We start from the raw sequence: 25,147 nt of genomic DNA, 5'->3' as shown, positions 1-25,147 counted from the left end.
GCTGCTTGTTGGTGGGAGCCAGCTGATGACAGACAGCTCTGGCATTCTCAAGGTCTTCCTTTTGTTTTCGGTGCATTTTTTTTCTGAAGCCCTGAAAGCGCTCCTCCCACCCCCACTTCCTGGTAAATCCTCTGACCCTGAATAACCCCAGCTTGTCAGACTTACTTAAATACAAACAATCAAACTGCCAGAGAGAGAGAGAGAGAGAGAGAGGCTGAATTCAGTCTTCAGGAAAAAACTGAGCACTACAGCAAGCCAGAGGGTCCCAAAGAAAAAGGTAGTTTAATTTTTGAAAGCTATCTGCAATGTCATTTACTCCTGCTGTGTCTCAAAAACCACCCCCCCCCCCGCACACATCCCATTAGATCCAACCTCAAGATAACCTGTATGCCAAACCAGTAACTGAGCGCTCGCAACCATTCATACTGCTTAGTTTGATGGCTGTGCTACCCGTACATGGTTACTTGCATGTTTCATTCTTTTCTCCTTACTTCCAGCTGGCAGAGGCCAGGCTGCCTGATCGCCATTCAGGAGAGAGAAAAGAGACATTTGGAAGCCACTCTGCAATCTGCTCCAGGCTTTGGACCTTCAAAGCAAAGCACTTTCCTCCAGCCCAGACAATATCGGGTCGCAGCCAACCACTGTTATGCTCCAGCTCTTCTAGATTCAGGCAGCGAATGCAACTGCACTTTCCCACGCAGAGCAAGGGCCCAACAGCCTGGTCCAGGGGGGTTCAAGGGACCTACAGCTCCTCCGTGGCATCAGAATTAGCTCCACATGCTGGCTGGAGCCTAGGTCTGGACAGTCAGATAAATGAAGCCAGGGGCTAAGCTAGTCTTGCAAACAAAAATGATGACCCATGTCTTCCTAATAAAAAAAAAAAAAAAGCCTTTAACGAACAACTCGCTTTCTTAACACCCACTATCAATGCCCTTTTACAATGAGCTCAGGCAGATCTAAAACTGCCAAAGCATTCCTTATCAGGGGATCTAATGCACTGCAGAATGTCTGCCAGATGTTTACAAGTGAGCTGCCCAAAGACCTAAGGACTGTGCAACAAGAGGGAAGCTCTCCAGTGCAAGAGGAATGACCCAAGTGGCTTACTAACAGATCTGTCCCATCTCAAATACGGGTGTTTTGAAGCACTGCGGAATCTCAACCCGCTTCAGCTTCCCTATCGCAGCGCTAGTGTACAAGGAACGCAGATGCTGCCACGCTGCCACTATGCCCCAAGCTCAACTGTGGCATTATAAGAGTGTTTGGGGGGTGGGGAGGAGAAATTGGACAAGCACAACTTTTGTTATCAAGCACCAGGCCTGGCATTTAGTAAGTGTTTATGGATAAGGAAAACCATCTTCTACCACCCCCAAGAGCAAATTGTACAGATCATGTATAACAGGTTCCATTCATAATGATAGTGAGCGAGTTTTTTTAAAAACTAGAGTTTGACCTGTGCTTAAGAAGGAGTAAAAAAAATTTGACCCCTGCTAAAACAATGCCTTTGCTGAAAACAAATCTGATTAATCATACTGTGCTGTAAAAGGTGAGCACAAATCACAGTGAACACATTGTTCATTTACGTACAACTCGCTTCTCGTCCTCATTTGAGGACGACGACGCTCGGTTCATTTCCATAGCTGGTAATCAGCATATTTTTAAAGGACCCCTTCCAACTGCAGAACAACTGACCTGGGAGGACAAGATGATTTTGTAGCACCCAAACTGTGCTAGCCTGGGACACAAATCCACTGGCCTCTCTGTGACTCACACACAGCAGGTTAAGAAAACCGAGCTGAAGCCTCTCAGCTGTAAGGATGTGCTAGCAGCAATTCCAGAATGTCCCAGAGTGAAACCTGCAGAAGCCTGTGACAAAATGAACGTGACTTAGTATGAAACTGCTGCCTGTATTATTCCCCTAAACTGCAACCCGAGAGGAAGACCAGACTAATGGTTAGTGCACAGGTAGCGAACCAGGAATCCTGGGCTTGTTCGTCACTCAGCGTCTCTTTGGAGCAAGCACAGCCCCTGCCTCTGTGCCTCACTCCATCTATGGGACTTGTCGTTCTCACCACCAGGGTACCTAAGTGCCACAGAGCCGTTTAGGTCTGCATCCTGACGACACCGCCCAGGAGGCAGGGCAGGTAGGACCTAGGAACTGGCATCAGTAGTAGCGTCTCTGTGACTCAGTTCCCTGAGGCTAAAAACTGCGCCCAGCCTGCTTGACTCCATGCTTGGCCTGCCTGAAGGCTGGGCTGCAGAAGCAGTGGTGCCGCTGACTCCCCCAAGGGTGACTGCACGGCGGTGTAGTGAAAGAACGCGGCCGCCCGTTCACTGACCCAGAGGGGGGGGAGCCCATCCCAGAGCTCAAGAGGGCTACATCTGGGAATTCACCTCAAGCCTCCTGTGTCCCAGGCTCACAGCCTGTCGACTAAATCATTCTTCCTCCCGGGGCCTGCACTTGCTTTGCCAAGTAATCCAATCTCCCTTTGTCTCCCATCTTACGTAACAGTTACAGAGTAGCTGTGTTAGTCTGTAACTTCAGAAAGGGTCTGCCCCACGAGAGCTCATCACCTAATACATTTATTTTGTTAAACAGTAACAGAGAGGAAGCCGTGCTAGTCTATACGCTATCAAAACAAAAAGCAGTCAAGTAGCACTTTAAAGACTAGCAAAATAGTTTATTACGTGAGCTTTTGTGGGACAGACCCACTTCTTCAGACCATAGCCAGACCAGAACAGACTCAATATTTAAGACACAGAGAACCAAAAACAGGAAGCAAGGAGGACAAATCAGAAAAAGATAATCAAGGTGAGCAAATCAGAGAGTGGAGGGGTGGGGGGGGAAGATCAAGAATTAGATTGAGTTAGGTATGCAGACGAGCCCCTATAGTGACTCAGAAAGTTCACATCACGATTTAAACCATGTGTTAATGTGCTGAATTTGAATATAAATGTCAGTTCGTCCACTTCCCTTTCTACAAAGGAGCGATAATTTCTTTTCAGTAACACACATACCTTGAGGTCATTGACAGAATGCCCCATTCCACTAAAATGTTGACTAACTGGTTTGTGGATCTGGAGTGTTTTGATGTGTGTTTTGTGCCCTTTGTCTAAGGGAGTTAGACGTCTGTCCAATATACAAAGCATCTGGGCATTGTTGGCACATGATGGCATATATGATGTTAGGAGAGGAGCATGAGGAAGTGCCCGTGATTCTGTGAGTAACCTGGTTAGGTCCAGCGATGGTATTTCCAGAGAAGTATGTGGACAAAGCTGGCAGCGGGCTTTGTTGCAGGGAAAGGTTCCAGGACTGGTATTTCCGGGGTATAGACTGTGGCTGTTAGTGAGGATCCTCATGAGGTTGGGAGGTTGTCTGTAGGAGAGAACAGACATGTCACCCAGGGCCTTCTGGAGTATGGCATCCTGATTAAGGGTAGGTTGTAGGTCTTTAATAATTTGTTGCAGTGGTCTGTGTTGGGGGCTGTAGGTGATGACCAGTGAACAGAACACCACTGGTCATCACCTACAGCCCCCAACTCAGACCACTGCAACAAATTATTAAAGACCTACAACCTGTTCTTAATCAGGATGCTACACTCCAGAAGGCCCTGGGTGACATGCCTGTTCTCTCCTACAGACAGACATCATCTCTCTCTCCAAATGCAAGAAAATGGACATTGTACCCAAGGGACTGACAGTGAAAAACCCATTACAATCAACATACTATGCAACACGCTCTCTAAGAAACTGAGGAACCACTTGATCAAAATGCTTTACAATAAACAAAAGATGATCAAAAATGAACTCTCTGAACTTGAAATTATCATCAACAGGCATCCATGCATGACCCCACAGTACGAGGCTTTACCAGTGCCAGACAAGATATTTATAAAACACACTTTCTCTTTCTACAAAAAAGAAAAGAGAATAAATTTTCTTCATTGCTTCAGTCCTCAGGATACTTCAACCACAATAACAGTAGCTCAACCAACAACATTGTTAACCTTTCAAACTACCAACTCAGCCCAGCAGAGGAGTCTCTCTTATCCCGGGGTCCTTCCTTCTGCCCTACCTCTTCCACGAACTTAATACAATTCTGTGGTGACCTTGAAGCCTTCTTTCGCTGCTTCAGTCTAAAGGAATTTTTCCAGCACACCTATGAACAACAGTCTGACTCTCTCAACCCCCCCTACCAACCACAAAAGAAGAAGAAGAAGAAGAACTCTATGTGGACTCCCCCTGAGGGTCGTAGTGAAAGTCTGGATTTCTATGTACAGTGCTTCCGCAACCGTGCTCAGGTCAACATTATACACAAACAATGCCAAATGAGACACAATCTCAACGATGCTGAACACCATGCTGTCCAGAGTCTCAAAAATAACCCAGACATCATAATCAAACCAGCTGACAAAGGGGGTGCTGTTGTCATCCTGAATAAGTCAGACTATGAACAGGAGGCAGCCAGACAACTCTCCAACACCACATTTTACAGACCTCTCTCCTCTGATCCCACTTTGGAATTCCAAAGAAAATTACAACAACTACTGAAGGAACTCCCTGCTGCTACTCGGGACCTCATTCACTCAGACACACCATCTGAGCCGCAGCCTGGATTATTCTATTTACTTCCCAAAATCCACAAACCTGGAAACCCTGGACGCCCTATCATTTCAGGTATTGGCACCCTTACCACCGGACTATCCAGTTACGTGGACTCCATCCTCAAACCCTATGCCACCAACGCTCCCAGCTATATCCGACATACCACTGACTTCCTGAGGAAATTACAAAACATCGGAAAAGTTCCTGATAACGCCATCCTTGCCACAATGGATGTAGAGGCTCTGTACACTAATATTCCACATAAAGATGGATTACAAGCAATCAGGAACACCATCCCTGATGCCACCACACCCAATCTGGTGTCTGACCTCTGTAACTTTGTTCTCACACACAATTATTTCTGTTTTGGGGACAATTTATACCTCCAGATTAGTGGAACTGCTACGGGCACCCGCATGGCCCCACAATATGCTAATATATTTATGGCTGACCTGGAACAACGATTCCTCAGCTCTCATCCCCTATTACCACTCCTCTACTTAAGATACATTAATGACATCTTTATGATTTGGACCCATAGTACAGAGGCTCTAGAAGAATTCCACAGAGACTTTAACAATCTACACCCCACCATCAAATTATGCCTCCATTACCACATGCAAGAGACACATTTCCTGGACACTACAGTACTAATCAAGGATGGCCTGATCAGTACCACACTGTACCGAAAACCTACTGATCACTATACTTATCTACACCCTTCTAGTTTCCATCCTGCACATGTGACTAGATCCATTGTTTACAGTCAAGCTCTTAGGAACAATCGCATTTGCTCTGATCCAACTGACAGAGACCAAAAACTCCAAGAACTTTACCAAATATTCATAAACCTGAATTACCCACCAGGAGAAGTAAAAAAAAAACAAATTGACAGGGCCAGACGCATACCCAGAGACCAGCTACTCCAAGATCGGCCCAAAAAAGCCAAGAACAGAACACCACTGGTCATCACCTACAGCCCCCAACTCAGACCACTGCAACGAATTATTAAAGACCTACAACCTATCCTTAATCAGGATGTTACACTCCAGAAGGCCCTGGGTGACATGCCTGTTCTCTCCTACAGACAACCTCCCAACCTCATGAGGATCCTCACTAACAACCACCGTCTATACCCCAGGAATACCAGTCCTGGAACCTTTCCCTGCAACAAAGCCTGCTGCCAGCTTTGTCCACATATCTTCTCTGGAAATACCATCACTGGACCTAACCAGGTTACTCACAGAATCACAGGCACTTCCTCATGCTCCTCTACTAACATCATATATGCCATCATGTGCCAACAATGCCCAGATGCTTTGTATATTGGACAGACTTCTAACTCTCTTAGACAAAGGGTCAACGGGCACAAAACAGACATCAAAAACACTCCAGATCCACAAACCAGTTAGTCAACATTTTAATGGAATGGGGCATTCTGTCAATGACCTAAACGTATGTGTGTTACTGAAAAGGAATTATCGCACCGTTTTGGAAAGAGAAGCGGCCAGGCTGGCTTTTATATTCAAATTCGGCACATTAACACATGGTTTAAATTGTGATGGGAACTTTCTAAGTCACTATAGGGCTCGTCTGCATACTTGGCTCAATCTAATTCTTGACCTTCCCCCCCACCCCTCCACTCTCTGATTTGCTCACCTCAATTATCTTTTTCTGATTTGTCCTCCTTGCTTCCTGTTTTTGGTTCTCTGTGCCTTAAATATTGAGTCTGCTCTGGTCTGGCTATGGTCTGAAGAAGTGGGTCTGTCCCACGAAAGCTCACTTAATAAACTATTTTGCTAGTCTTTAAAGTGCTACTTGACTGCTTTTTGTTTTTGATTATTTTGTTAGTCTTTCAAGTTGCACATGACTGCCTTTCTGTTCTGATCCGACCTAACAGATCTCCACTTCAGAACACAGCCTATGCCATCAGCAACTGCGAGTTGGAAGTCAATACAGAAGGCGTTCAGCTGAGCTCAATCCCCTGAGCCACAGGCCAACACACCATGGACACCAGCACTCCTGCTGCAAATCCTCATGGGTGACATTCTAAGAAGCTTACACATGCTCAGCAGCAAACACAGGACAGACTGAGCAAAACAACCTAGAACTTCACTTACCCAACTACTGTCTCATCCAGGCAGGAAGCCTCTCACTGAAGGTCATGGCACATCGGACAAGAGGAGGAGTTGGGAGAAGCCTGGAATGCTGCTACTCATGCTGGAGGATTTTGGTCTCCAGGGCTGTTGATCCAATACCAATATCTTTTTTCCACATCAAGCATGACCTATTTTAAACTCCTGGGTGTTTGGAGAGGCCTGGGCCGCACATCTATTGCCTCACGAACCATGATGTGTGCTTTTTAGCCTTTACCCAAAGAAAGCCAATTTTCAGAGTACAAAACAGACCAAAAAAATGGGGGACTGGGAAATAACTAAACATCTTAGCAGTGCCATGATGCTGTCTGACACCAGTGGGTTCTCTCAGCACCCATAGTGAGACAGCAGACTAGCCTTGAGCCCTCGCTGCACAGTGGGAGAGGTGATGCTCCCATTCATTCAGAAGAGCATGCTGGCAACAGCTCTGGATTCCTGGCCTCTGGCTGCTCCTCCATCACCAAGCTGTAAGAGCGGCACTGCTGGCAAAAGCAAGATTGACCCTGGATGGATGCTCGAAGGTATTCGTGGCCAATTGGGTGGCTGGGGTGGCGAAGGGTTAGAGCTCTATTACCCTGCATGGAATCTGAGTTGGATAGGGTGGTTGGCTGGCTCTTTGAAGGGAGGGGTCATGATTAAAAAGGAATGTTTGGCTCTGGTTCCAACTCTGAGCATGGCGGGGTATCCCCTTCCCCTCTGCTACTGGGCTGGTGATGCACCATTACAGGACTTCCTCCCCTCCCCACTGCTAGCCAAATTTAGCAAACAGACCAAATTTGGGCCCTGGGTGAATACACACAGATACAGAAACAACTAAATGTTCCTTCATTCTAGCTGGCAACAAGGCACCACCAACGAAAGCCAACCCCCTCCACCCCCTCTTCTTCTGCCCACCCCCCTCCATACCCACTCTTTATGGGGGACCCCTTCCTCTCTCTCCACCACCCTCTCCTGTATGGGATATATACTGAGGGATCATATCCAAGTTGAAGCTATATAGCATGACCAGCATGTCTACATGCTTCAGGTCTTCCAGCAGCATCCCAGGACACTGTCCCATGGTTACGGTCAGAGCACGTAGGAAGGAACTGTCCCGCGGGTATGGGAGAAGAGCAAGACTGGACTTGAACTGTACCCTGTGCTTCTCATAATACAGGAGCAGTTTGGATCAGGCATCAACCTACAGCACCTTGGTGGGTAACTGACCAGCTGAGTCACTTCCCCTCTCCTTGAAACCTAGCTCCAGAGGTTCAGGTGGCTCATTGGCATTTCATTCCTGGTTGCTAGGGATGCACAAACAATGCTGCTAGCACAGCCTTTTGTTTACTACCAGCTGCTGTTAAGCAAGCAGAGGAAACCCAAGGACCCAAAACAGGATCTCACCAAGTTTCCACATCAAGAGTTGCTTTAAAGAAAACAAACAAAAAAAAAAAAAAAACCCAAAACCTGCAGCATTTTGCAATTCATAGAAGTGCTCAATGTGGCATTGTCCATCAGGCAACAGCTCTCGCATCCCTTCAAACACCGGCATCAGGCGTATACAGGTCTGGAAATTGTTCAGAGATACACTGCAGCTTAAGGTTACTATTTAGGTCAAGTTCAGGAACAAACAACATGATAACATCCTTGCAGCTAGAGCCAGAAGAGGGAACTGAAAACATTCCACAGTAGAAAAGAGCTCAAAGACTCATTTTAAAAATAAATTACTCAAAGTCTTGCTCTATAACTGGGATCACCTTATCTCCTATAACTCTTCACTCTAATCAAGGAAGATACTGACTGCTGTCTGTGGATGTCTTTCTGCAGTGAATTAGGGGCAATTTGTTGTGGAGATAAAGGCAGCCCACACTGTAGTTGCTATGTAGCTAGACTCAGATGGCTTCTTCTGTAATGATTCACTGTCTTGGGGATTGGACAAAACATCTGCAACTGATTTCCCAGAAACAAAAGGAAGCTCTTGATCAAACAGGTCAGCTCAATTCAGCACTGTCCGCCCTCCAGCCATCTGAATATCCAGAGATTAGACATATTAAAAAAAATAAATAAAGCAATAACTTCTCCTCCTCCATAATCAAATATGCTGTTTGAGATAAGGTTAGTAATAAACACTTGGTTGAATTACCACGCTGTTATCTTGTCTACAGGGATACAACATGTGCTTCACACAACATCCTTATTGTTCCACCAGTCTCCCAAAGATTGTCAGCTCAGCTTTTGGTTTCAGAAAGTGACCACACACAGCACATGGCCTGCTCCTGGAAGGCATTGTTTTCCGCTGCCCTCTCTCCACTGAGTGGGCTTTTGTTGCCATCCCGAGCAGCGTATGTACCAGCTGCCCAGCAGTGCAGACATCTTCAATTTTTTTTTTTCCTCCCAAAGAACTGTGAATTTCAGCGGCATTCTTCCCAGCCATGCTGAACAGTCCATTCAATGAAAACAACCACTGTCCCAGGGAACAGCTTTCATGTTTTTCTGACTTTTCTGCTGGGTCCCAGTAACTAGCTGCAACAGCCCTGAGAACTGCTGCCAGATTTGAGCAGTCAAGCCTCAGGCAGATGGCAGACAGAACCAGAGAGGCGTCTGCAAACAAACGATTTATGATTGCCTTTGTTTGGAGATGCTCCAGAAGAATTTTTTGTCCAGAGCTTCTGCTGGGTCCTGCGCTCCCCTCCCCATCTCTGAGTCATGCACAACAACAATTAAAACACAGCCTTTTGCTGGGGATTTCCATCTCTTGCCCACCAGAATCATCCTGTAAAATCCCCCAGTGCCGGCACTCGGCTTTCCAGCATCTCTTGTGGTCACACAATGCAAGCTTAAGTCTCCAGCCTCCACCACACCCTTCAGTCTCATTCCTTTAATGCACAGAATCCAGCTCCTCACCTCACCTTCATGACTCTATTGAAGAATCTTGGCGCTCCCCAAATCTCTTCTGCAATTTAAGCACCTCTGCTTTAAATTTCTGATTCCCCATCTCACTTCTAATTCTTTTTCCTATCATAACCTCCATCACTACCCACATGCTAAGTTTGCCAAGAAATCCCCAGTCCTCACTTCCCTATACACACTACTTCCAGGAAGGCTTCCTACCTATTCTCTCCCCCTCTCTCTCTCATGGCTGCTTTATCTGTGCAGTTGTCTCATCATTGGTCTTTATTATATTACCTCCTATTGCCATTCTAGAAGCCCCAGCCAAGTTCTCCATTGTGTAGGCATCATTTGGGCCAAACGGTGGGAAAAGGAAGCATTGAGGCCACAATCTGGGGGTCAAAGAAGAGTGGCATTCACCTCAGTGAAAACAAAACAGCAGTCCAGTAACACTTTAAAGACTAACAAAATAATTCATCAGCTTTCGTGGGACAGACCCACTTCTTCAGATTGGTGTTTGAGGCAGACAAACATTGCTCTGTAGCAGTGTGTCTGTTCCATGAAAGCTCATCACCTGATAAATTATTTTGTTAGTCTTTAAAGTGCTACATGACTGTTGTTCTGTTTTGATAGAATACAGACTAACACGGCTACCTCACTATGCAACTCAGTGAAAATGCCTTTAGCCAATTAAGGAATGGGCCTGAAGAGATCCGGTCACCACTGCTGAGAGCTGTAACGAGGCAGAGCTCCAACAGGGTCACTTGAAGGTCTTTGGCTGTATCTACACCAGACAAGTATGTCGATTTCAGATATGCAATTCTAGATATGACAGTAGCATAGCTAGAATTTACTTATCTGCAATCAACTTACCTGGCTGTCCTCACTGCCGAAGGTTGACCTCCCTTACTCCTCAAAATACTGACCACCTAGCAAGAGTTAGCAGGTCAATTTCACATGTCCCTACCAGATGCGTGAAATTGAATGCTGGAAAATCAACCCTGAATGGGTCCATCTTCCAGGGGGATGTAGACATAGCCTAAGTTGCAAGGTTAACCCACGTGGTGGTTTTAAATGGAAGGAACCATTCCATATGGTTACTAAACAAATTTAGTAAGTCCACTGAACTGTAGATTCATGGTTAAAAAGCAAAAGTGGAAATTTGCACCAGATCACTTTAAATAAATGAAAAACAATGAAAATGCATTGTGAAAACCAGGTGCCAGAAGCTTGGTCTTTCCTGGCAAGGAGAGAGAATATAGAGCTGGGAATCAGGAGTTCTTTCTCCTTTGTTTTCAAGCTATCCCAGCCCAAAGCAGAAATCAATTAAACATGCCACCACTGTGCAGTTCACAGCTCACATAATGTCGCATCTGAAATCTAAAGCCACTTTTCCAGAGAGATTATTTCAGTGAGCGGTTGATCAAAGTCGCCATTTCAGTTCTAAGGTTTTGTTTTGTTTTTTAATTTCCAATCAGTCTTCAGAACGCCAATAAACCCTGAGGCCCAGGATTATAGCAAGGACTCTGACAGATGAGAACATCTTGTGTGGAATTTGAACAGCCTCCAACACTGCTGTGCAGCTGGTACTGGGAATCTCTTTGCTTTTGGGGACTGCTGGGATGTGGGAGGAAGGAGCTTTGAGCAGCTTGGGGACAGGATGGTGTTTGATGCAGACAAACATTGTGGTTCTAGAGGTAAAATTATTCACTGCCTCTCCACTCGTCAGTAATACCAATAAACAACAGCACCTCACATTTATCATGCATGAAGCACTCCTCAGACACTCACCTCAACGACTCAGAGCAGTAGCCATAGAGGAATAGTAACAGAGAGAAAGCCGTGCTAGTGTATATACTATCAAAACAAAAAAAGAGCAGTCCAGTAGCACTTCAAAAGACTAACAAAATAATTTATTAGGTGATGAACTTTCATGGGACAGACCCACCTCTTCAGACCATAGCCATACCAGAACAGACTCAATATTTAAGGCACAGAGAACCAAAAAAGTAATCAAGGGTGACAAATCAGAAAAAAATGATCAAGGTGAGCAAATCAGAGAGCAGGGGGCCGGGGGGAGGGAGGTCAAGAATTAGATTAAGCCAAGTATGCAAAAGAGCCCCTATAATGATCTGGAAAATTCACATCTTGGTTCAAACCACATGTTAACGTGTCGAATTTAAATCTAAGAGAGAGTTCAGAAGCCTCTCTTCGCAGACTGTTCTGAAAATTCCTCTTCATTAAAATGCAAACTTTTAAGTCATTAACAGAATGGCCCACTCCATTAAATTGTTGAGTGACCGGTTTGTGAATCAGGAGAGTTCTTCTGTCTGTAGCCATGTTAGTCTGTAGGTTCACAAACAATAAGCTGTCCTGTAGCACCCTAAGGGCCCACAAATTTATTTATTAGGTAAATGAGCTTTCATAAGTAAGACTCACTTCCTCAGATTTTACTAGGCCTTACCCATCAAAGCTCATTAATTAATAAATACATTTGTTAGTCTTTAAGGTGCTATAGAACTGCCTATCCCCTCAGAGATTTTTTTATAAACGGACCCTTTGAACCATCTCTAAAATATAGACATCTGCAACTCCGCCATGCTGTCAACCTACAGCCCTGTACAACAGTTTTTCAGGATAGGCCATCTGGGTTACCTTGCCATGTTCAAAACTACTAGGAGAACAGGCAGGGAGAGCATAATTACGCTGACTCGATTTTGGCAAGAGCACCCCTGCTGTTGGGAGAAGTTCCAGTGAAATGATCACAAGTAGTCAGTACTTCACAGTTCTATGCCTCCCCCAGGGACAAGATCCTCCAGCACCACTGTGTCCAGCTAATGTCACACTTCAGGGTACTGATTCGTTATTAATACAGAGGAGCACCCTTGGGAAGTCATGCAGAGACAACAACTGCATGACTAAGAAGCCCTCACCAGGCTGACCCTGCCTAGCTTATGAAATCTGATACAGAAATATATACTCAAAAGGCAGGATAATTGGCTACTCTTCCATCATGGTCCAAATTTCTTTATCATGGTATAGTCACCTCCAGGTGCCTGAGAAAATAACTTAATGAACCTTAAGTAGTAAATGAAGGGTACTGGGACTCCATTCAAAACCATCGGGCAGTCCAGATTTGGCCTGTAGTCCACCTACTGACTGTCCCTGCTCTAGGGGGATATTGCTCCCACATGTACCAATTAGTCGAGCAGATTAATTAAACACAGCCTCCCGTAAGAATTAAGAGGAGCCAGACTGATCAAGAATGTGCTGACGGATTTGCCAACAACAACGAAGAATCCACCAAAACAAACTGTTCTGTTGAGGTTGGTTGTACAGTAACGTATTACAGTAGGGTCTCCACATACGGGAGGGCTCCGTGTTGAGAGCCCTCGAGAATGTTGAATTTCATGACTGCCACTCCTGCCTGGAGCCCAGCTGCTAGCGCTCCCTGCCTGAGGCCCCAGGGAAGTGGCGGCTGCCAGCGCTCTCCACCCCGGAGCACTGGGAAGTGGCGGCTGCCAGCATTCCGTGTCCCGAAGCCCAGGGAAGCGGCTGTTAGCAACCACTTGATTTCGCGAACCTTAGGTTCATGATTTTTGCGACCCTACTACTACCTTTACTAATCCAAAATGAAATTAACACTGGAGACGTACATTTTTTCCCATGAACCATGCTCAGGGCCAATGAAAGAACCAGAAGGGCTCACAACTTCCCCAGTCATGGTTCAGTGTCAGAGCAAGTAACAAAATGCCAATGGACCAACTACACCACAGTGGCCAAGCACTTGCCTTTACGGCACACTAGAAACAAAGCAAGAACCTGATTGCAGTACAAGTCTGGGTGCAGACACTTATTTCAGATTTTGAGGACCCTATGGTGACACAATTCAGAATTGGTGAAAGAACATCAAAAATAGGACACTCACAACCCAAAACAAAAATAGCCATTCAGAGAGTCACACCAAAATAGCTAGCAGAGAGAATTATTACCAGGTCTGTAGTTTCGGACAAAGATGTGCATAGACCAACCTGTACGCTTTTGGATTCGATATATGCTATTATTTTGCAGGTGGAAAACAGGTGGAGACTGCACTGATTAGTTCCAATTGAACCCCATTTAATTTCTCTCCAACAATTTAAAATCAATGTGCTGGCATGTATTTGCCAATCTCTCTTGATTCTGCTTGGCTGGGTACGAAGGCAACCTCCAGCACCCTGCTAAACTGGAAGGTCAGAGCTGACAGAGCACCGTTTCTAAGGGACATCACTGGGGTAGACTCATAGATGTCAAAGATAGAAGGGATCATTATGATCACCTATTTGGAACTTCCCCAAGATACAGACTCTCTCTCTCTCTATTCCGGCACACTCTGATCTGGCAACATCTGTGGTCTGGCATGATTTTAGTTAACCAGCTGTCCACTTATCATGAATGTGACTACATGTCCTATGGTCCCTTAAAGTTTATCAGCCACCACTCCTGGCTCTCAGTGTTCTCAGCTGTTATCTGGCACCAATTTACCCCTAAATGTCTTCTAAGGGCCCAGTTAAACGGTGGAAGAGTTGGTAATGGTGCTAGACCTCCCATAGTTCAGCACCGGTCGGGCCCCCCAGAGTGCCTGACTAGAGAATTTCAACATGTAGGGAGGTCTTAGACCTTAAAGAACAGGCACTTGTAGCAAGAGTTTTGATTCCAAGCTAGTCCACTAGAGACACAGAACTGTGGTTACAGAATGGTAGCTTCACAAGAGGATGAACCTGAGGCAAGGGGTAGACACATGATGTGCTCAGCTGCTCAGCAGAGGTTATGGACCACATCCTGCTTTCACTCAAGTCAATAGGAGTTCTACCACTGACTTTGCCAGGTGCAACATCAGGCCCACACAGTATTATTTATTACTGCACTAGCAGATGTAGTTGGCTTTGCTCAGCTCTTTAACTGAAGTAATTTTCTGAAAATAAATGAAAACTGTACAGGCTTTTTCCCCCCAGTGATTGTATTTTTTTCCCACCCCAAACAAATGAAGAAAAACCAAGACTGGAGTGAGGGCTCAGGGATGAGGCGGGGCAGAGGCTGGATGGTGCAGAAGTCAAACAGGTGGGAGGTGCAAAAGTTAGAAGAGGGGTCTTAGGGCAGGGGGCTGAGAAGGGGCGAGGGGTGTTATCTGGTTCACCCATGGCCATGAGGGTGATGCTGCTACTGGGCAGCACTCCCCAGCCAATGGCTCCACCTGAGGGGGCCAGGGCCAGGCTCCCATCCAGTGACTCCTCCTGAGAGTGAGGGGACTGGGGCTGCGTGTTAGTCAGGTGGGGGCTAGGACTCTGCAGGGTGGCCCTGACTTCCAGCTATCCACCCTGACCTGCAGCCTGGGCGATGGCAACACTCTGGGGAAAGCTTAACCCGCCCCCCCGCCTAGCTAGTCCTGTCATGCAGGTTCCCTCACCTCAGGCCCAGCTCCCAGTCATTCCTGCAGTAACGGCCCAGCAGGGCACGACCCAGTGAAGAACATAAAGGAGGACACCACAGAGATATGAGTCGGGATGTGAAGAGTGAGACCCTTGAGGACAGATTACTGGGGGCTGTACAGGGAGAGATGGAGGCAAGCCTATGAAAGGAAATCTGCCAGAAGCTGGCACTCAATGTCCGGGGGTAGACTGCTCAAAATTGCCCTCTTATTTTCATTCCCTCTGAAGCATCTGGCACCAGCCCCGTGAGAAGACAGGATACCGGCTAGGTGGATCAGTGGTCTGACACAGTGGGACCTTCTTGCATTCTAACTGATCTAGTTACAGAAAATATCTGCGGGTTGACAGAAAATGAATGTCCTTCGAGAGAGCTCGTGACACACTGGACCGTTACGCATACCACTCTCACCTCTAGCTGAAGGTCACCACGGGACAGTCAATAAACAATTCCTCCATCCAGGAGCTGGGCAAAACAGCCATCAACAAGACAGCCACACATTAGGCTACCCCAGCTCATCGTTACTGCGGAAAATGCTCTGCTGTCCCCTTTGGCTTGGCCCACAATGATTCAGTGCACTTGGGAGTAGAGGTAGGGATTGTTCACACATCTATATCAGATAATCCCAGGTGGTGAATCTGGACTGAAAAAAAGAAAAGGCTTTCGTCTTTCCCATTACCACCACCCACATTTTTAAAGAGGTTGCAGCTAATTTATTTTAAATGTGGCGAAAGTGAGCAATACAGGGATGGCATAATATGCCGGACCAGTGGGTTCACCTGGCATCTGGTCTCTCACTCCCCAGGAAGGTGAAAGGAACTCTGACGAGGGCTATGATAGACTAATCTACCTACCTATACAGGGCATTTCTTCTTAACCCTGTATGTATGTATGTGAGGTTAGTTTATACTATAAACCAGAGAGTTTCCCCAGTTTTATTTGGCCATGAAACCCTTTCAAACATGAAAGAATTTTGTGGAACCCCATTCCCAGGCTCTGTCCCCCTCCACACCCATACCCACACCACCATCCCCAGATATAACCCCTCTCAGGCCCAAGCCAGCCCCAGGACTAACCCATCTGTGGTGCTGGCTGGGGAGCCTACATCAGGCGGCCACATGGACCCAGAGGAAGGAAGGCTGGTGGGGGTGAGATGAGCAAGTGAGGGGCTCTCTGTGGCTCCCTGCCCTGCCACCACTGAAATAATGGAACTAAATTCAATTGGTTTAATGGCCAGATCCCTCCCACCACCCGGCCAGACGTTAAACCAATTTAATTAAGTTCTACAGTTTCAGTGGCAGCTGGGCAGGGAGCTGCAGAGGAGTCAGCTATTGTAATGGGATTTTCTCATGGAAACCTTATTTTAACTTAGTGGCACCACAGGGTTCCCTCCACAGAACATCATTTGGGAAGCAGCGCTGTAAAACAGGAGCGTTTATGTTCTTTCTCCCTTTGCAAGGGGAAGGGTTGGCGGGGGGGGCGGTTCCTTTTTAAGTACTTACTAATGTAAATCTGTATGGTCCCATTAGACAAATAAATGTCCAGTCCTTTTTTCGAATTCTCAGCTCACGGTCTTAATGATACCCTTGTGGCAAGGAGTTCCACAAGATAACCAGGCACTGAGTAAAAATAAACACACAACCCTTTTTTGCCTTATCAGAAAGTGACGTAGAAGTGCCCATTCACTTTCTCTATATCTCCCATTGTTCTGTATGTCCCTACCGTGTTCCCTCTTACCCGCCTCATCTCTAAACAGAACAGATACAATATTTCAAATCTCTCCACACTGTAGTTTCTCAAAGCCTCAAACAACGTTAAGGCTAATTTCTGAACTGCCTGTTTCTACAATGCTCTGTTTCCTTGGGGCTGCGGTATGTGAATACAGGCCAACTGACTGACAGACAAAGCTACGGATTTACTTATATGACGGCTACACCTAGACAGCCAAGCACCAGAGTGCTAATCATCATACAAATGTAAGAAATGGAGAGTCTCGACTAATGTAATCAAAAATATTCTCCAGGCAGACTAAAAAGTCATGAATTTACCGTGGACTAGAACCCTATTTTTGCAAAACTTGTCATAGGACGCAGCAAACTGGAATCCAAATATCATTAACAGCAGACACTTATTAGTACTGGATAGGTTCCTTTGCGGCCTCTTTCCAAACTAGCTCTTGCCACACAGACAGCCCTTGACAAAAGTGACTTGGCCAGGACACACGAGCAAGGCAACTTCAAAAACAATCAACTGCCCCTTCTCTCTGCAATGGCGCCCACCAGAGATGAGCTCTGTCCCTACAGCCAAGGCCAGGTACCAGCTCTGTCACGTGAGATGTGAATTTAAAAACAGAGCACACGGGAATCAAGGGAGGCAAGGTATCTTCACTGACGCCATGGTGGAGGCTGCAAGAGGGGGAGGGGGACAGAGTGGGAAGGACGGTTTTCACTATGCAGGAGGAAAGAATCCTTTTGAGTGCCTGTCTACAGTCTAAAAACAAGGCTTGTCCAGCTCCTGGGCACCTCGACCATGTCACATAACTTTGGAAGATCTAACGCAATGGTAAAAATAGCCTTTACAAGCTGTGCCAGCAAACCACTCCAACCTTAACTCAGCGGAATAAACACAGCATTCACGTCAGCCAGCAAGGAAGGGCGGGCTGGAAAAAATACAGCACTCAGGTTTCAACTTGCATCTAACGCTCAACTGGCTGGCTTCACTTTATTAGATGGTGCCACCAAGAGAAATGCAAAGCTGGCTTGGAAGAGATACGCAGCCCTGAGCATTCACCCACTTCTGGGGCCACACTCCAAGTCGAGTCTCTTTAAAGGCTCTGAAATTGTGAACCTGGAACACTTGTCTCCCCACCCCAGTCTCCACACTCACAGCTAGTTTCTGCTTAGGGCAGAACTTGCCTCTCATGTTCAATACACACAGCCTCCTTGTGAAATGGCACTGTGATGGGGCATATAAGCTACATCCTGTCATAGCCAATATGAGGTCCCGAGAGAAAACCGCTCCCTCCTCAGCTGTGGCTAATTGGTTGACCAGCAAAGGTCAAGATAAAAGGCTGCAGGCTGGGCAGAAGGGATCTTCAGCCTTCCAAACAGGCTGATGACCATCCTGCATCAGCAGCAAACTGAGAGGAAGCTGTACCACAAGCAGGGCCTAAAATTCCCCTGAGACTGCGGGGAGGAATCCCACCAGAGAGAGCATTCCCTTCTCCCGCTCTTCACCACTACAATGAGATTAGACCCTAGCGTGCAGCTACCAAGCCCTGGAGGATACACACAAGGTTCTGGATTGCTAGGAGTGCCAGCTCCGTCAATGGCCCAATAGAAAGGGGAGAGCGCTGAACCCCTCACGTGTCCCCACACAACACGTGTGGAAGGGAGAATCATGTCAAGACTCACGTGAGTTTTCTTGGTTACCTTGTATGAAGAGGCTCCCAGTGGACAGTGTTCCCTGTAAGCTGAGCGCTTGGGCAGCCACCCAGAGAGATTCAGGTGCTGCCCAGATGATTAGCAGAGCTCCTGCAGCAGGTGGCATGTTTTTTCTACTGGTGATGTACATGCGTACATGCCTGGGTGCACATAACAAAATTTATTCTGGCCATGGATGGATAAGATTACAGGGAACCCTGTTGTGGAATTTAAAAGGAGGGCAGAAGAAATACCTCAAGCAACCTGTACAAGCAAAGCAGCTGAGCTGAAACAACTCTTCTCTCCACCACAGAGCTTTCCCAGCCCTGCCCTCACACCGTCCTTCCCTCATGTGATGTGCTCTCAAGAGCAAGAGTGAGGGGTGAAGAGGAGAATTTCAGCCTCTCCCCAACATTTCCTGGATTTAAAGCCTTTCACATCAAACCTTGATCTTGAGCACAATGGGGCTTTCGCAGTTCAGTGGGATTCCCTCTTATGCAGCTAACCCCGAAACCAGACCCTGTCACCCTGCCTGCACTGCAATGTTTAAAAACCCCTTTATCATTGCCAACACCTTGCTAGGACTTACTAAGGTGCTGGCTCCAAAGAACAGCCTAACAAGATTTGTTCAATCCGATTGTCCCAGTTGAAGCTGTTCCACTACAGAAAAGTCTTTTGCATTGCAATCTTACATTTAACCCCTTCACAGATCCAGGGGGAGTGAGCTGGGGTGGGGGATAAAAGTACAGAGCAGTGGGATTTGGACCCATTAACCCGTCCTAGACAGCACCGAATCAACTAGAAGCACTGCCTTGCATGGCTTCAGGATAACAGGATCGAGGAAAACAGCTTTGATAGCAAATCTTGCTAAGAAAGGGCAACTGATTTATGTACACTCCCTGGCCACTCTGGGCTGAGCCCCCAAACGCAGCCTGCCTCCCTCTGTGTCAGGTATGGCTCTCTCAGGTGGCCTTCTAATCCTCCAGCGTGTCCCAGGAGGGCAAGTGAGAAAGTTTTGGCACAATGAGGTTAGAGCACGGGGCACTCAGAGCCGGAAATCCAGACTTTGATCCTGGAGTGGTTCATCTCAGGCACAATGCTTTTACCATTCCCTGTCCCAGTTTATTCCCCAGTCTAAAGACCTTTCACCTACAGGAGGAGAAAAAACCCTAAGTGTTTGCGGGGTGGGGAAAATATAAATAGCACCAACTCCTCATTCCCCAGCACAACATGCGGTGCCTACCCAAAGCAGAAGCCCTACAAAGAGAGGGGACTCTGCTCCCGGACTGCAAAGCAAACAACAGATTGATTTGACGGCAGTGTCCTGGCATGGCTGGATGTCTGCCCCAGAGTATATCAAGAGCTCACAACCAGAGGCGAATGCAGAGGGTCATGCTTGCTGGGAAGCCATACATTTGCATTCAGGGAAGGATGCCAGCCCCCTCATGATTGAGCATGCATTGTAAGAGCGGAGCCAAAAAGGGACAGAGACAGAGCCCTTGAATTCCACACACGCGGTTAACCACACTTCCCCTCCACTCCCAACACCCGCTCGTGTTCCTTTAACTAGTTGTTTTCTCACTGACCCACCAAGCTTCCAAGAGCACAGCCATGAACCAGAGCCCTGAGCAGGACTGAGGCCAAGTAAGCTGAAGGGGGAAATGTTATGCCCGCTCAGGATGGAGGAGAGAGAATAGGAGAGAGGAAAAAAAAGAAATCCCAGTAGCAGAGAAGGAAGCGCATTCCAATTCTCTTCAACACCCCACAGCTGCCATCCAAATTCAAATTACTGTCCAGGCCAACAGGGCCACTCAGTCCTAGGCCTGTTCAGAGAAAAGTGAGAGGTTTGCCTTACCGCATGGGTCCGGCTGATCTGAACAGGATAGGACATGGCGTGAGGGGGGTAGCGTGGCTCGGTGGCTCGCCAGGTCTGTGTCACGGGCTGAGTAGATCCAGACATGTCAAAGCAGATGGGAGGCTTGTGTCCTTTGAATCTCTGTTTCAAAGCACTAGGAAATCCAAGAACTCTTCATTGTGCGCCTGTTGGCCACGTCACCCTACAACTGCAAGGAAACAGGAAAGCAGAAGATTAAAACTTGCTCAAACCACAGTCCAGCTAAACGACAAAGTCAAGCCACAAATGGTTTCTAAAAACCTCACTGCCTGCTATTTTCTTAAAAGGACTTTTCTTCATGGAGTACTACTGCCTTGTCCTGTAACGAAGGAATGTTCCAACTGTACCGCAGCCCAAGCAAGAGTTTATTCTTGCTCATTTAGCCATAGGCATTTCGCCTGAGCATGCCAGCAGCTGACAAACTATGAATGGGGTACAACAGTGATCCTGACCATGCAGGCAGTTTGCTTGGGTTCTGCTGACTGTCACAGCATTCTGTCTGCATGGACCAGTGTGCAGGACCTAAGTCTCAAACACAGCCAGCTACCCGTGGGAGATGACCATGTTGCCACAGACAGAGACTGAAGTGTTAACTGCTTCCTTCAGAGCCAGAGGCAGCTCACCACTATAAATAACTGTACGCGTGCTGAAAGGAACTGAAAACTGAGGCTGAGCTGTCAAGAAGAGAGTCTCTGGGGCTGAAGAGAACTGGCGGGACTCCTCTGAGTCATTTGAAACTGGACTGGGAGAAGCACTGGAGAGCAGGCTTTGCCCATGAGTCTTTGGGAGCAGTGTTGCCTGTAAGCTGAGTGCTTGGACAGCCACCCAGGAAAGATTCAGATGCTGCTCAGCTGATTAGCAGAACAGTGACAGCCGGCAGTGTGTGTTTTTACTGGTAGTGCACCTTTGCACATGCCTTGGTGCACACAAAATTTATTCCACCCACAGATGGAAAAAATTAAGAGGGAACCCTGGCTGCAATGTGGACAAGTTGACTCCTGTCATTGCCACCTCTTCAGTCCATCCTGACTCTGTGCCTTCCAGGTTCGCGTTTGCAGGAAGGCCCCATCTGTTACTCTCTTTAAAAGCGCTTTACAAATTATGGTACTGTGTAACCCCTTGCACCCCTGAACTAAGCCACCAGGATCAGTACCAAATACAGGGAATCCACCGCAGCACTGGACTGGGTGTATTTTCACTTGCATTCCAGTTACCCACCTCTTGAATGGGACATCAGATGTTACAATTCCTCAGGCAACACAACGAAAAAAGCCCAAAACAAGCCAGAGTCCCCTTGCCACCCAAAAGAGACATTTACAAGTTGTTGATTTTTATGGACATTTTCAGCCATTTATTTGGCACAGCTTCGAAGTCCCACTTTCTCAGGATTTCAACTTAAATCAACTGATGTCTTAATGCTGCCCTTTATTACCGGCAGTTTAAGAGGCGTTAAGCATTATTCCCATATCAACCATTAATTATACGAAGCATAAATTTCCACCGCAGCCTGCATTCAGCAAATGTTGCCATTGCAGCCGTGAACCATTTATGTGCAGAGCCACAGTTCACTTAGGCGTAAAAGAAATCGCCGTGTTAGTCCAACCTATCTCAGTGCATACTACACCCCTGGCCCCAAGATATCCCAGTCTCAGCCAGGATATTCATTTGGGCCTAGGGCTTTGTGGGCATTGCAAGATCCCAGCCACCAAGACACAGGGAGCAGCGCAGAGCTCTGACAGAACCGTCATGTACAGCTGAGACCCCTTCAAACAGCTCCCAGCCATTGCTACAGACAAGCACCACATGCCAATCCGGTGCCTGTTTCAACTGAAATAGCAGTTGGAAAGTACAAATAAAAAAAAAAAAAAAAAAAAAAACACAGAGGGGAGAAGGGGAGAGAACAGAGGAAGTTGCTTTTTCTCCTTGGGACCACAAATCAGCCCAACAATAAACCACTCTGCTATCTGCTGCCGGCAGATATGGGGAGGCCCGAGGAATGCCACTGCCTCGTTCGTTTGCCCATCTCCAAGTGTCCTTCACCAATGAACACCAGCTGGGGCTGATATCAAACCACCCAGCAACCACCAGCTAGCTGCATTGAGCTAGAAGGACCTGGAGAATCCCACTGTCCTCACAGCTGTGAGCTGCAGAAAGAATCTGGTGCCAAGAATCAATGACCAAGCAATGACCAGGTGGAGGGTGAAGGGTGGGGATGTTCTTAGAGGTGAGCACTGCAATGAATTACCATCTACAGCTCTCAGTGGGGCTCCCTACCCCATTAATAAATGGGTACATCTACAGTAACCTGGAGAGGGAGGACATGCAGAGAAGGTTGCCATGATCCCATGGAAATGCAGAATCAGGCCAAGAGGCCATGAGTCTCAAGCCCCCAAGTGCCTTACTCTAACAAGTGAAGAACACAGCTTCCCCTGCACACTTGCACCTCACGAACTTATTACAAAGGGGGCGAGTTCCCTTCCCCCCCCCCCCCGCCTCCTCACACACACGGAGGTATCTGGAGCTGTAACACCTCACCACTGCCACCAAAACAGAGACAACTGTACTGACCAGCAACTGAGTGCCACTCAGTGGATTGCACCCTGCAGGGCAGGAAAGCCCCTGCAGACCACAGGGGAATTTTACAGCACCTGAACGGCAGCACCCATTTATTTAATACTTCCCCTTCCAGTTCCAACGTGATGCCATGCTAGTTTTCACTTCCCATCCCAGACTATTATGCAGCGTTCCTATTGTGCTGTTAGACAGCTGGTTCATTCGCCCACCACCAAGCACAGCAATGCCTAGGGCAGAAGGAATTCCATGCACACAGAGCCAACTTCTGCCCTATAGGTATGGGGACAACACTCCCTGACTTCACTGGGTTTGCAGCAGGGCTGCCAATGGTCCGATGACTCAAACACAAACACTCTAGCTCTGCCCCTTCTGAGGCCTCACCCCACTCACTCAAATCTCCCCGACTTGCACCAGGCTTGGGGAGATGAGATGGAGTGTGGGCTCCAAGGAGTTCACATGTGGCAGGGGATGCAGGGCTGGGGCAAGGGATTGGGCTGCAGGAGGAGATCAGGATACGGGAGGGGGTGCAGGCTCTGAGACAGGGCAGGAAGTTGTGGTGCAGCAGAGGGTCGTGGGCAGGCTCCGGCTGGGCAGTGTTTGCTTCAGGCAGCTCCAAGCCCCCAGTAGCAGCATAACCAGCAAAGGCAGACTCCCTGCCTGCCCTGCCCCCCTGCACTGCTTCTGGGATCTCCCACCGCCTCCCTCCCTGCAGCCCTTACGGAGGGGAGCCAGGTGACCCATGCACTGCCCCCTCTTGAGACACGGTCCCTACAGCTCCCATTGGCCACCGTTTCCAGCCAATGGGATCTCGAGTCAGGGAAGCACACAGAGACCCCATACTCCCCACACCCCCTGGAGACAAAGGGCCCACGGGGAGGGACATGCTGGATGCTTCAGGCGGAGGTGAAGGGCCAGGGGAGACAAGGAACCCACCTTAGCCCTTCTGCTGTGGGACCTTCAGCATCTGATTTCCCTGTTTGGCTTGGGGAGCGTCACTGAACCCGCGACGCTGGCTAGGCCCTAGCTTGCCCCGCTGTACAACAAAGTCCCCACAGGGGTTCGTGAAGTTTGCTGGAATGAAAGCCCCACAGAAATTTAAGATCCTTTCCTAACAGCTGAACCAAAACTCAGCTCTACCTTTCCAGTCTCCAAAGAGTTAATACACACACAAATGGTTTGCCAGCCTCAGGGGGCCTTGCGCCATTAGTGTCTTTCAGTACATCAATCGCTTCACTCAGAGCTGTGCTGGCCAAACAGGTGGACTGCTCAGTGCTATCTCAGCTGCCTGTACTAAAGGGGATGACTTCTTGCCAGCTAAATCAAAGTTTAAACCAGCTTTAAAACATAGCCCCCATTGGGATGACATCACGTGCTGGGTTTTAACATTGGGCATTAAATGATCGCCATTACAAGTATTTCAAGTTGTTTACGCAGCATTCGCGATAGTTGCTAAACTTCCTTATATGCGGTGTACCATACACCTTGGGAAACTCATGGTCATGCTTTTGTGACAACCGCATCTGATATGAATCAGGGTGAAACATCAAGTGACATCTGAAATGCCTGCCTCTGCTGTCGGTCCAGGTTCCACTGAAAAGAGCCACTTTAACAGAACAACGCTACACTTATGAGCATCAATACCACCACCACCTCTGCCCTCTTTTTTGCCGCCTTTCGGGCGACCAGGTACTGACTCGTGTTGCACTGTATGTCAACTAGAGAAAGAAAAAATTGTTAAAAAGGACTTGAATTTTTTGGTTTGTTCTGCATATGGAACGCAAGTTCTAGCACCTGCCTGGCAGCAGTAGGGGTCATAGGCACCACTCAAAATCCACAGCCAAAGTGCCTTGTTAAGACAAGGGACAGCCAATCAAATTACTCTGTTAAAACAATCATAATCAAATTGCTGTGTTAAAACAATGATGTAGAGCCAGTTGCGGAGTTCACCAGGCACGTACAAGCTGTACTGCAATGAGCCTCCATTACCAAGAGCTACAGCAAACACGGCGTTTCCTTGCAAATGTTTCCTTTTAGGCAGAATATAAAAACCAAATACCAGTTAGTGGCCAGAAGCACGGCCTTGCTTAGACTGCTCACAGACTTTAATTTGTTAAAAATAAGGATTGCCCCCTTGGTAATAAAATTTAAAAGGCATATTTAAAAAG

At 47.4% G+C, this 25,147-nt stretch overlaps 1 protein-coding gene across 12 annotated transcripts in view; it reads right to left on the bottom strand.

Moving 5' to 3' along the window:
* Positions 1–25,147, bottom strand: part of NCOR2 (nuclear receptor corepressor 2) — a 446,369-nt gene that overhangs the window by 298,542 nt on the left and 122,680 nt on the right. For all 12 annotated transcript variants that reach the window (XM_075012373.1, XM_075012370.1, XM_075012376.1 and 9 more), the window contains exon 2: positions 20,370–20,577. In XM_075012373.1, the coding sequence (XP_074868474.1) occupies positions 20,370–20,474 (105 nt within the window). In that variant the 5' untranslated portion in view covers positions 20,475–20,577. The remainder of the gene's footprint in view (positions 1–20,369; positions 20,578–25,147) is intronic.

Source organism: Carettochelys insculpta, chromosome 18 (genome assembly GCF_033958435.1).
Source record: "Carettochelys insculpta isolate YL-2023 chromosome 18, ASM3395843v1, whole genome shotgun sequence".
Taxonomy (NCBI): Eukaryota; Metazoa; Chordata; order Testudines; family Carettochelyidae; genus Carettochelys; species Carettochelys insculpta.
The sequence above is the reverse complement of the archived record's forward strand: the minus strand, read 5'-3'. Positions and strand labels throughout refer to the sequence as shown.